Genomic DNA, 13,385 nt, shown 5'->3' with positions numbered 1-13,385 from the left:
ATTGAAATTTAAAATATTGCATATGTGAGCGTGATAAAACATAGCCAAGGCCTTTTCGCTAACATTAAACGAGGAAAGTTTTCTTAGTAGTCGTAATCTTTGCTGCCCTTTTTTGCTGATATAATCAGTATTTGCAGTACAATTTAGTTTATTGTCTAGGATAGTACCAAGGTATTTAAAGGTTTGCACAATTTCAATAGTCTCTCCAGCTACAGAAACAATATCATTTTCCTTCTTGTCCCTACGAAAATCGATTATCATTTCTTTGTTTTTTTTTTACATTTAATAATAAAAAATTATCTTTACAGTATTCTTCAATGTGTTCTAATTCTTTGAAATACTCATTTACGTCTGAGCTCTCTATCTATCTATCTATCTATCTATCTATCTATCTATCTATCTATCTATCTATCTATCTATCTATCTATCTATCTATCTATCTATCTATCTATATATCTATCTATCTGTCTGTCTGTCTGTCTATCTATCTGTCTGTCTGTCTGTCTGTCTGTCTGTCTGTCTGTCTGTCTATCTATCTATCTATCTATCTATCTATCTATCTATCTATCTATCTATCTATCTACCTGTCTGTCTATCTATCTATCTATCTATCTATCTATCTATCTATCTATCTATCTATCTATCTACCTATCTATCTATCTGGGGCCGTGGCCGCCCGTGCGCATTGGGGGGACCAATTTAAATCTTTTCCCCTTGTTTGACTTCAGAGGCCAATCCTTGATATACAGCTACCCCCTTCTCTCTCTCTCTGTTTATATATATATATATATATATATATATATATATAATATATATATATATATATATATATATATATATATATATATATATATATATATATAATATATATATATATATATATATGTGGCATTTTAAGTCTCGAGAGACGATCGTTTCCCTTTGCAACTTCTTGTGTGACTAAAGAGGCCAATCCTTGATGCACTACTGCGGTCACAGGTTGGGCATATTGTAATCACCAGGCGCCGTTGCATTTTCACCCTTCTTTCTGCTGCTATTGTGTATGGCATCTACAATCCGAGACCCTTTCTTAAAAAGCTCTCTCTCCATATATATACATTATATATGTACAGTGAGTAGTTGCAAATGCTGACCATGCTAAAGATAAATCGACTAATTTTTCTAAGGTACTTGGTTACGAGTAAAAAAGAGATCTAAAGGGAGAATAAGGGAGAGTTAGATAGAGTGAGAGAAAATGAAATAGACAAGCAGTAAGAAAGAGTGTGATAGAGAGGAAAGAAAGAAAGAGAAAGAGATGAAAGAAAGTTACACACAAATAATGAAAGAGAAAAAGAGAAAGGTTAAAAAAAGAGAGAGAGTGACAAAGAGAGAGAAAGAGAAGAGAGAAACAGAGAGAGTTTGGTTTAAATAAAGACACATGGGGAAATGGGGAATATCATGAATAACTCATTAGCGAGCAGAGCACGTTCGGCATCTGTGTGTCATCACGTGACAAATGGTTGACGTGTACATTATGTCTAGTCAAGTGAAAAGTTGGCCAATAGCAGAACAGCATTACAGACAGTCGCTGTATCAATCTTAGTTGTTTTTAGTGTGTCTAGCTGAGTGTGTCTAGCTGAGTGTGTCTAGCTGAGTGTGTCTAGCTGAGTGTGTCTAGCTGAGTGTGTCAATCTGAGTATGTCAAGGCTGCGTATCAATCTTAGCTGTGAGTCAATCTGTCAGTATGTACCTTCCTATATCGATTTTAATCGGTTAATCTTCTTCTTCGTTCTCATTTTGCATGTCGTAGGGTTCAGATCAGTAATTCTGTATCTGAGATGAACCGCGCAGTGGTTTCCAGATCAGGCAGTTGTCTGTATAGTTTTTCTTCTGTAGGAGGGTTTTGGGGCCAGAATCTTGTTTGGGCTTTTTGATAGAGTATGTAGCTTTGAAGGGCATGGTTAGCATTCTCTGGTGATGCTCCATAAATGCAGGTTTCGCTAGTCCCGACTTTTAGCTTCCGGAACATATGTTGTCTCATTCTGTTGTGTCTGTTCTGAGTCGAAAAATTATGCGTTGGTTTTGTCGGGAGATCATATGTAATTGGGATGTGAGCTTGCCCAATTCTCATTTATTCTACACTCTAATATTTTCTTCATTTCTTCTGGGTAGAGAGGTATTTTCGTTTGTTTGTTCATTCTTCCCTCTTTGGGTCTTCTGTGTATATCAACCAGTCAAACTAAGGTTCTTCACAACATAATCTCTCATCTCTGCGTGTGGTCCCGTCTGGGGCACAAGTTACTACCAGCTTCCTCCAGGCGTCTCGTTTCTGGGTGTGTGTCTGCAACTGTCCCCACGTCTTGCCCATCTGCTTGGCATCCGCTTCCAGATAGCTGTGCCATTTATTCCTGGGCCGTCCCCTCTTCCTCTTTCCTTGGGGGTTCCAGGCTAGGGCTTGCGTTGCTGTCTTTTGAAAAAAAAACTAACATAAACATACTCGCTCGGTTCCAGTGTTTAAAATGTTTGGTTTGTTTAGTGCGTATGCACTCATCATCATCATCATCAAACTCCATTAGAGTGAGGGCTTGAGAGGCTCAAATCCTCTCTTGCAAAAGCCCTGGACAGAAACCCTGCTGTCTTGCGTAGTGCATGAATGTCGCCATACAGGTCGAGAATTTTGGGTTTCCCAGACCTGTCGAGACGGAGATCAGCAAGTCTGGGGCAGTCAAACAGAATATGAGGCACGGTTTCCTCTTCTTCCCCGCAGCGAGGGCACCGTGAATCGAAATTTGGCCATAGCCGCGAGAAATATGAGCCAACAGGACAGTGGCCTGTCCTGCACTGTGCTATAATAGCTTGCTCAGGCCTGGACAGCCTCCACCACGAAGAAGTGCGGTCAGGGCGCCTCATGCGCTCCCAGACTCCACGGGCTTTTTGGGACTTGTCCCAGCACTCAAACCACTTTTCCATTTCTGCACTAGCATCGTCTGCCCTATTCCCGTCAACATTGACAGACTCATACATTTATATTAGGATTTGAGATCTCCCTGCTAACCCTGGTTCTATGTATATGTAATAACGTACGGTATTACACTTATATGAGTTGGCCCTTCAATATAAAACAAGATTTTCCTTTTTACGTTCGCTTGTAAATATTTGAATATGTCGTGTTTTAGTATTTGTAAATTATGGATTTAATTTCTTTTAATGTATTATTTTACTTTATTGTGTAAACTCCTGTACTGGAGTGTCTCTTAGTTAAGTGGTTTTACTAAAAGTGTTAATCTAGTTATCTTTGACTACTCACTTGTAATAATCCTATTTTTTTTTTATTTTATGCAAACTTTTCATTCCTAATTATAATCAGGTATATTTACAAATACTTTTCTTCATAAAACTAAGAAGAATATAACACACATAATACACTGACCCATAATTTCATATTGCTTTTAACGAGACAATAAAATGATTGGTGTAACCGTTTTCAATTTTGCAACGATTTTATGTTTGAAATAACCGGATTCGACCCGCGGGCCTTAATTTGTAAATCACTCATCTAGTGCTGTGTTTAAATAAAGCTTGAATAAGGTCCTAGTTCTGGAATATAGAAAAAAAAACAAACATTCTGTTAGATTTTTTTTTAGGTTAGAATCTTTTTGAGTTGTTCAACAATGAACGGCTCCCTAGCAGGATGGCATTTAGTTCAACTTGGTATTAACAAACCAAATTTTAGTGCCGCTCCATTTCCTTCTCCGCAGGGGGTTTGAACCAGGCCCTTTGGACGTAGATCTAAGGACCTATTTTTTTGTATAAAAGAGCATCTGAAATTTTTAAATCACTTTTTTGTTTCGCTAAGCTACTACATAGGAGGCTTCGTTTCACTGAGCTAGTAAATAAGAGGCTTCGTTTCACTGAGCTAGTAAATAAGAGGCTTCGTTTCACTGAGCTAGTAAATAAGAGGCTTCGTTTCACTGAGCTAGTAAATAAGAGGCTTCGTTTCACTGAGCTAGTAAATAAGAGGCTTCGTTTCACTGAGCTAGTAAATAAGAGGCTTCGTTTCACTGAGCTAGTAAATAAGAGGCTTCGTTTCACTGAGCTAGTAAATAAGAGGCTTCGTTTCACTGAGCTAGTAAATAAGAGGCTTCGTTTCACTGAGCTAGTAAATAAGAGTCTTCGTTTCACTGAGCTAGTAAATAAGAGGCTTCGTTTCACTGAGCTAGTAAATAAGAGGCTTCGTTTCACTGAGCTAGTAAATAAGAGGCTTCGTTTCACTGAGCTAGTAAATAAGAGGCTTCGTTTCACTGAGCTAGTAAATAAGAGGCTTCGTTTCACTGAGCTAGTAAATAAGAGGCTTCGTTTCACTGAGCTAGTAAATAAGAGGCTTCGTTTCACTGAGCTAGTAAATAAGAGGCTTCGTTTCACTGAGCTAGTAAATAAGAGGCTTCGTTTCACTGAGCTAGTAAATAAGAGGCTTCGTTTCACTGAGCTAGTAAATAAGAGGCTTCGTTTCACTGAGCTAGTAAATAAGAGGCTTCGTTTCACTGAGCTAGTAAATAAGAGGCTTCGTTTCACTGAGCTAGTAAATAAGAGGCTTCGTTTCACTGAGCTAGTAAATAAGAGGCTTCGTTTCACTGAGCTAGTAAATAAGAGGCTTCGTTTCACTGAGCTAGTAAATAAGAGGCTTCGTTTCACTGAGCTAGTAAATAAGAGGCTTCGTTTCACTGAGCTAGTAAATAAGAGGCTTCGTTTCACTGAGCTAGTAAATAAGAGGCTTCGTTTCACTGAGCTAGTAAATAAGAGGCTTCGTTTCACTGAGCTAGTAAATAAGAGGCTTCGTTTCACTGAGCTAGTAAATAAGAGGCTTCGTTTCACTGAGCTAGTAAATAAGAGGCTTCGTTTCACTGAGCTAGTAAATAAGAGGCTTCGTTTCACTGAGCTAGTAAATAAGAGGCTTCGTTTCACTGAGCTAGTAAATAAGAGGCTTCGTTTCACTGAGCTAGTAAATAAGAGGCTTCGTTTCACTGAGCTAGTAAATAAGAGGCTTCGTTTCACTGAGCTAGTAAATAAGAGGCTTCGTTTCACTGAGCTAGTAAATAAGAGTCTTCGTTTCACTGAGCTAGTAAATAAGAGGCTTCGTTTCACTGAGCTAGTAAATAAGAGGCTTCGTTTCACTGAGCTAGTAAATAAGAGGCTTCGTTTCACTGAGCTAGTAAATAAGAGTCTTCGTTTCACTGAGCTAGTAAATAAGAGTCTTCGTTTCACTGAGCTAGTAAATAAGAGTCTTCGTTTCACTGAGCTAGTAAATAAGAGGCTTCGTTTCACTGAGCTAGTAAATAAGAGTCTTCGTTTCACTATGCTGATAAATAAAAGGCTTCATTTTCAATAAGCTAGTAACGGGATTCGTTTAATAAACTAGTAAAAAAGAGCTTCGTTTTACTAAGGTAGCGAATAGGAGGCTTCGTTTCACTTTGCTTATAAATAAGAGGCTTCAATTCAATAAGCTAGTAGGTAACATGCTTCGTTAAGTAAACTGGTTAATAAAAGATTCGTTTCACTAAGCTAGTAAATAAGAGGCTTTGTTTTAATAGGACAGTAAATAGAAGGCTTCGTTTCAGTAAACTAATAAATTTGAGGCCTTGTTTTACTAAGCTTTAAATAAGAGGCTTAGTTTCAATATGTTAGTATATAAGAGGCTTTGTTTCACAATAGGTAAGTTAAATAAGTTGTTCTGTTTCACTGACCTAACAAATGTTTTGTTTCAATTCTGCAGGCTTTGGTAATTTAGCGCCATTCACCATGGAGGGTAAAGCGGTGTGTGTCGTCTATTCAGTCTTCGGGATTCCTCTCACACTGTTGGTCCTGGGGGGTATAGGAGAGAAGATGGCGTCGTGTGTTTCCAAAGTGCGTAAATGTAAGAACCCTTACTGCCACCACTCATCAAAGGTAAGTAACTGCGCTTTTTTTTTTTTAAATCTATTTATATTTATAGAACAAGCGATATTAAAGGGAGAGCAATTCTAGAACAAACAAACAAAGATTACGTTTATCTTTCTTATTACTCTATATGCGTTAGTATCCAAGGAACATTCAAGTTTTATCAAGATTGGTCAAAGGCATCGATTTTCATTTGGGACATACATACACAGTAAAAGTAAAGTTTCCCCTTTCAGACCTTGCGATCTATGGGGCAGATGATGTGAGGGTCATCTGCCCCCTGTGGCCAACTGTTAATGACCAACCTCCTTTACTTTACCCAATTTAAGTCATCTACCCATTAGAGTTGGTTGGACAGAAATTCAAAATCCCAGCCTTCATCGAGATTCGAACCCAGGACCCTAGGTTCGGAAGCCGAGCGCTTAACCACTCAGCCACCACATGCATAGCATTATATACATACCTACGCCTTACTCTCTACTTTCTATATTAGATTGTTAAAAACATAGACTGATAATTTTTCTTAAAATATTCTAGATGTCTTTTTTTGTCATATTACTAACTATATATCTGGACCTGGCCTGTATGTTTAAGGCGTCGAATGTATTCAATTTACTGACATCTTGATAAACTTGGTTAGCAGCCGAACTATTTTTTTTCTCGCTACGTTGCGATAATTAAATGCATCTGTTTAGTACCGCACTTTGCTTCAAAGGAATCGTGAGAGCTTGATTATAAAGCCGTTAGCTCAGTAATCTATTTAAATCTTCCGTTCGCAGCGCCCCCTTTACCATCTAATGCCATCTGGAGTTATCTTCCCAAGTTCCTTCATGCGTTGCCGAAGTCTTCCTTTTGTTTTAATATTCCATTAGCTACTCCCATAATTCATTGCGAGCTGCAGACGATTTGTCTCTAATTTAGAAGAGTGGAAATGTCAAGGAATAGGGTTGTCGTTCCTGTATCGATCTCTGGAGGGTCAGCCTGATCCTTGAGATTGTTATTTCGGGAAAACGAGAAGAGGTCTATAATATGGTTCAGGGTTAATAATCACTTATCTATTTCAACGACACAGTCCTAACACAAAAATTAACTAAATAAACTGTATGACTTTTGAGGAAATTTCCGTGAAAATCTTTTAGTTGGCATCAGTGCCAGATTTACGACAGTGCTAGGCAGACGACGAACTACCCTTGAGGAACACCTCCACATTTTAAAAATGTGAAAATGTTTAAGAAAGTATACATGCTAAATATAAAAGGTGTGGAGGATAATTTGACTTGCTTTTAGATTTATTGTTATTATTAAGTTCATTTATATTAAAGCTTCAAGAGGGAAAGAGCCTCCTTAAAATCCTGCACAGGGCCTCCACTGACTAAAATCCGGCACTGGTTGGCACGCCGAGTCCAGTTCTAACTGAGCACTGATAATGTGAACTCTTTTGAAAATGTCGGAATCTGGGAAATCGGAATATTAATTGAAAGACGAACGCACCTCCATTTTCCTTCAATCATCTATCATGGTACCCCCGTGACCAGTCACGTGACTAGCACAACGGTATTTACTGACCTTATTATGTTTCAGTTATTTATCATCAGTTATGAGAGTTGTCAGGGTAGGTTTAAAAATAGACATTAAAGTTCTTAGGTTTACCCTTGATTCAAACGATTTATTTCATTAAGTGTTCATCTGTCCCTTGACTTTCGTTCTTGGAGTGATGTGACAGTTCGGGTAATCAAATCTCTCTAATTTTCCTGGTCAGCAGCAGTTCTAATAAGATATCAAGAGAAAGGCTGGTCCATTCTTTTACATTGTCCAGTTTTTCTTTGGACGATCCTTTCTTTAATAATTTGAAGAATGGCTTTTGATAGTGAGTCATGTCTTATAATATGACCAAACAAGCTCAGCTTTCATCTCTTGACAGTATGGAGTTCTTGCCAGCCAGAGTGTTGACTTGGAACAATACAAACTCATTTGTCTTCTTTTGCTGGTATCTGATACCCAGCAATGTTTTGTAGCATTCTCTCTCAAAGGCTTGGATTCTTCTTTCAGTCTCAGTGTCCACCATTCACAACCATATAGGAGTACAGAGACCCCTAGCGGAGAATAGTTTTAATATTAAGTAAGTAGTAAGTAAAGGTCCCCTTTCAGACCTAGTGGTCTATAGGTCAGATGATGTAAAGATCATCTGTTTCTGTGGCCTACGGTTTACGAGGGTATCATGTGGCCAGCACAACGACCAACCTCCTTTACTTTTCCATCAGAGCGGAGTGTACTCAGAGGCGCCCAAAGATTCCGAAATTAAAAATCCCAGTCTTCACCAGGATTCGAACCCGGGACCCCCGGTTCGGAAGTCAAGCGCTTCTTGTTTTAATATTGTAAAATGTTTTACATGTTTCGGATGTTCTTTCAGAGTTGAAGATAATTACTTCCTAGTCCAAACCTCCCGCAGGACGACTGGGGATGGGAGCTGGCAGGGTTTGAACCCTGGACCATCGACAAATCTGAACGACAATCCAGCGTGAAAACCGCACGACCAGGCAGCCATCCATATTGCTTAACAATTAATCAAATCTTTTGTGTACATGTGAACCCTTAACCATTAAAGTGCTGAGCTTTTTTTTAGAATGAGTGCATACAAAATAGAATTCCAATTCTAGTGTTTAGAGTTTAGAGGCTAAACAACCACACGCGTCTAAAGGGTTAAATGTTTTTTTCTTTCGTCCTTTTGCTGACTATTTGAACATTCTATAAATAGATGTATTTTACCCTTTCAAGTATTTCCTGTTTCTGGGTCACGTGATCACTTGAAGCACGTGCAATATTGAAACATTTTTTTCCCCTTAGTTATAATTGGACAAAATATCATGACACGATTTGAAGCCAAAATGCGATTTCTGCATCGGCGGTGACACACTTTCTTGGGGGGCGGCCACATACATTTTCGACATGCTTGTCATAGGCCGCCGAATAAAAATAGAATCGTTGAGTATAATGGAACCAAGCCACTGTATCTTTGTTTCGCATTTTGCGCTTAGGTTTTATGGGCTGGAAAATATCAGTCAAGGGCGGAAATGGTCCGCGGGTCATAGTTTTATCGAAATTTTAGGCGTCAAAAAACATGATATTAAGTTTGGTAAAATTTCCCTTTCAGAACTTGCGATCTATAGGGCAGATGATGTAAAGGTCATCTGTTTCTGTGGCTCACGGTTAACGAAAGTGTCACGTGGCCAGCAAAACGACCAACCCCCTTTAGTTTTCCCCAATCTATTGTCGGGTACCCATTAGAGCTGGGAGGACTCAAAGGCCCCCTAAAGATTCTAAAATAAAAAATCCCTGTCTTCATCAGGATTCGAACCCGAGACTTCCGGTTCGGAAGCCAAGCGCTTTACCACTCAACCACTGCGCCTCTCGAGATTAAATTTGCCTATATTTTAAGCTGTGTGTGTGTGTGTGTGTGTGTGTGTTTGTCCGTCTGTGTTGTGTGTCTCTGTCTGCGTACCTCTGACAAACTTTTACGTAAGCTAACATTGAACAATCGATCTACGGGTCAGATTTGGTTGGCTTGTCTCTGCTTGTGTAGGCCTGATCTGTGGCGCACATGAACAAGCCTTGACAGTTGCCATAGTCTGACATCTCCGTTACATTTGTCGTTTGACACTCGGGAATGTTAAACAAAAAACACTGAGATCTTTCGGTCGATAGAGTAACCACGTCATAAAAAAACATAACTGTAGATAACAAACAAAACAATTACGACAGGACAGATCTACAGTGAGGAGGATATCAAACTCTCCAACACACAAGTCATTGTATTCCAGCGAAATGGCAAGAATATCAGAGCCAGAGATTCGACCTGTCTGTCTGTCTGTCTGTGTCGATTCTTTTACACGTTGTCTCTTCCCACTTCCCATTCTGTGATCAAGTGGAAATTTTGCATAATTATTCATTGTCGAAGACAATACATGAAACAAAAAAAAAATAATCTGTTAATATTTAGATAAGTGGTAATTAATTAATTAATTGTGTTTCATATAGAAAAGGGGAGTTAAACCTTGCAGTATTGAGAGATATGGTAGTGATTGTGTGATGCCTACCTTATTTTAGGTTTTATCTACATGGTCTACATGTCCCACAGTGCTCCAAAACGTTTCACGGCGTTTGCTAGGTGACGCCTGATGGCCCTGGGTAGTCCAATTCGACTTGAGCGCCATGCAGCCGCAACTAGACTTCACATGCTGGTGGTGGACGGAGACCATAGTTTTACCAAATCCTAGCTCTGGCTAACCCTCACCTGGTTTGGACCGGTCATTCGAGACGGTTTGCCGGGGTGTGGGCCGTTGCCGCATGCAGACAACTGTTTGGAGCCACAGGTGAGAGCTGGGCTCTGAGTGGAGACCAAGGTCAATGAGCTGCCCAGAGAGCCCGACTGCCCAGTTGACAGAGGTACTACTCCTCCTACAGAACCTCATACACACATGCATTAGATTGACACAAGAAATGCGTTGGACGTAATTATGAAGTAAAGTCTGTAATATTTAAAATAGGAATTATGCACAGTGAACTATGACCTGTGATAGGTTTTTTTTTACATTGTGGACCCCCCCCCCCAAGGGGCGTTACAAATAAAAGTGTGAGAAATAACTGACCTATGACCTATGACCAGCTTGTGGTGTGCGTGATTCAACTCCTAATTGACGCCCAGCGGACTGGTCCCCCCCCCCCTTTCAGCTCGTTACAGTTAGATCGATTCCATCCGTTATGTTACAGAGTGACACGACTGCTATCTGGGCTATCTACATGACGTGGCAGCGGCAGACAACTCTTCAGAACTGTGACAACTGGACCTGGAGCTAGAGTCCCTGTCATAAATGACTTGAGGCGGGGAGTGGTGGTCGCCAGATAAGAAAGCCCAGCGGGCTGGGGCGGAAGAAAGTTGATTGAAGCTATCTGGAATGTGTACGAGTGAAACAATGAGGTTGACGTCCGTTAACGTCCGGACGTTTCTTACGTCACTAGGACGTCCTGCGGTGTTTCTAACCCGATACACTGTTTAGAAAATATAAACATAAGACACTAGAAAGGAAGAGAAGAAAGACAGTCAAGACATGACATTGTTCGATTTGTTCGTTATAGAGTTAGCTCCCTTTGTTTACACGTTTTAAGCTGTAGTCATCTTTCTTTAATGAGAGGGATTGGAGATGTCATAAATAAAAAAAAAACGCAAACTAAAGCTTTACGGCCGTATCACAAGGTCCTCGTGTATCGAACAGATCTTCCTTCAGTGAACAGTACCAGGAGAAAAAAAAAGAGGCAGAGAAAATAAGAGAAAAAAATAGATCAGAATGAAAGAAATAGAGAATAAGAGAGAGAGAGAGAGAGAGAGAGAGAGAGAAAGGGAAAGAGAGAGAGAAAGATAGAGTGAGAGAGAGATGAAGAGAGAGAGAGAACTAAAGACATTTGAGGGAGAAAGCGTGAAAAAAATAATCTGAGAAAGTGAAAGAGATTAAGAAAGAGAAAGAGAGAGAGTAAGAAGAAAGAGAGGGACAAGAAAGAGAGACAGAGATATAAATACATTGAGAATCGCCTCACCAGATCCAACCAGATTTTTGGTGTTACGTTGACCAAAGCTACCCCCGTCGTAAAAATGGTCATCTACCATAAACATTAAGATTCAAAGTACGATTATTTGAAATATTTGCGTCCGTGTCTTCAGTCTGTGTTCAGTGAGTTAATACGTTCAACACGAGTCTCTTCGTCAGCAGTTCATTTTATTCAAATAGTTAGAAACCAAGTTTATTTCCTGCTCTATTTCTCTCAAAACTCACATTTTCCACACGATGTTATGGTGACTACGACACACATAACCTGGGTGCCATTTTAAAGGCTTAACTCGGGGTCGAAAGGTACCCTGGGTCACTCTGAACGAACCTTCATCAACATTATGGAACTGGGTGCCAGCGCCTTGTTTTCGCGCGTTAAAGAACGCCTTCTCTCTTCTTTTTTTTTATCTGTCTGTCTGTCTTGGAAAATCAGAGACATTGACGTTCAGTTGACACGCACGAGGCGAACTTTGAACTCTGAAAGACATCAATAGCAGTACAGAATGTCATAATACACTTCACTGGGATATGTCTTACACTTGACTGGGATATGTCTTCCACTTGACTGGGATATGTCTTCCACTTGACTGGGATAAGTCTTCCACTTGACTGGGATATGTCTTACACTTGACTGGGATAAGTCTTACACTTGACTGGGATATGTCTTACACTTGACTGGGATATGTCTTACACTTGACTGGGATATGTCTTACACTTGACTGGGATATGTCTTACACTTGACTGGGATATGTCTTACACTTGACTGGGATATGTCTTACACTTGACTGTTATAAGTCTTACACTTGATTGGGATACGTCTTAAACTCTATGGCTATACAACAATATCCTCAGGGCTCTCAAAGATCTTCCTTCAGGGAACAATACCAGGTAAAAAAAGAAGAGGCAGACAGAGAAAGCGATTGGAAGACAACATAAAAGAATGAACAGGCCTGTCATTAAAAAAAGGCTCTATCCAAGGCAAAAGATAGGAAAGGAGAAAGACGTTCGAAAAATCATGGGTGGTGCCCAAACGGTTCAACAGACTAAGGCAGGGGTGGGCAACCTTTTTGTATCGAGGGCCGCATTAACAAAATTTTGGGAATGGGGGGGCCGCATATATGTATGTATATATATATATATATGTGTGTGTGTGTGTGTGTATACTTACAACTTAGAAAAAATACGCTAGTTAACTGTATAATGTCTTTTAATTCATATTTATACTGTATCATACATTCACTTTTCCTTTTTTTTTCACATTCCAAATTGAGGAATTACTAGAGTTAGCATAACTATTTACACTCGTGCGTAATGTTCCTGAATTGTGGAGCTAGCTTTCTAGTTGTTATACTTGTGACTGCTGTCAAATTATAGTCATTCACCATCGACCTGTGATTACACTTGTTTATTTTCCACAAGAAAAATACTTGTTCACATATGTATGTGTACCAAAATAATGTTAAAACATAGCTGCAAGGTTTTTTTAAAGTGTGGAAATACAGCTTCTGGCACCCATTAAGCTACAGTGGAAGTACTGACTTGAACTTCTCTTACAGGTTATAATTTGCATGACGTTATGTTCTCTGGGGCTGAATCAGCTTCTGCACTAAATGGTGAGCTGATGGTATTGAAAACTGGTTCTCGACGTCTTAAAATTTGCCTTCATAAATTCCATAATTGAGGAATCCAAATAAGTCTGGTAATATTAACCATTTCACAAGAAATATTTTCACCTTTCAACAAAGGAAAATGACAAAACCTATTTTCCCCTGCTGGCCTGGAGAAATTGGAAAGCCTTGTTTGAAAAATTTAACATGCATTACATAAGCAAGCAGCCCATTGCAATAGCTACCATGAAAAACATAAAATATC

The 13,385-nt window shown here is 39.4% G+C and overlaps 1 protein-coding gene across 3 annotated transcripts in view; it reads left to right on the top strand.

The window, feature by feature from the left end:
• LOC106054507 (potassium channel subfamily K member 16-like) overlaps positions 1-13,385 on the top strand; it is a 135,623-nt gene that overhangs the window by 71,787 nt on the left and 50,451 nt on the right. For all 3 annotated transcript variants that reach the window (XM_056022690.1, XM_056022689.1, XM_056022692.1), the window contains exon 4: positions 5,750-5,922. In XM_056022690.1, coding sequence (XP_055878665.1) covers positions 5,750-5,922 — 173 coding nt within the window. The remainder of the gene's footprint in view (positions 1-5,749; positions 5,923-13,385) is intronic.

This window comes from Biomphalaria glabrata, chromosome 3, assembly GCF_947242115.1.
Source record: "Biomphalaria glabrata chromosome 3, xgBioGlab47.1, whole genome shotgun sequence".
NCBI lineage: Eukaryota > Metazoa > Mollusca > Gastropoda > Planorbidae > Biomphalaria > Biomphalaria glabrata.
Note: the sequence above shows the minus strand (reverse complement) of the source record. Positions and strands in the feature narration are given on the sequence as shown.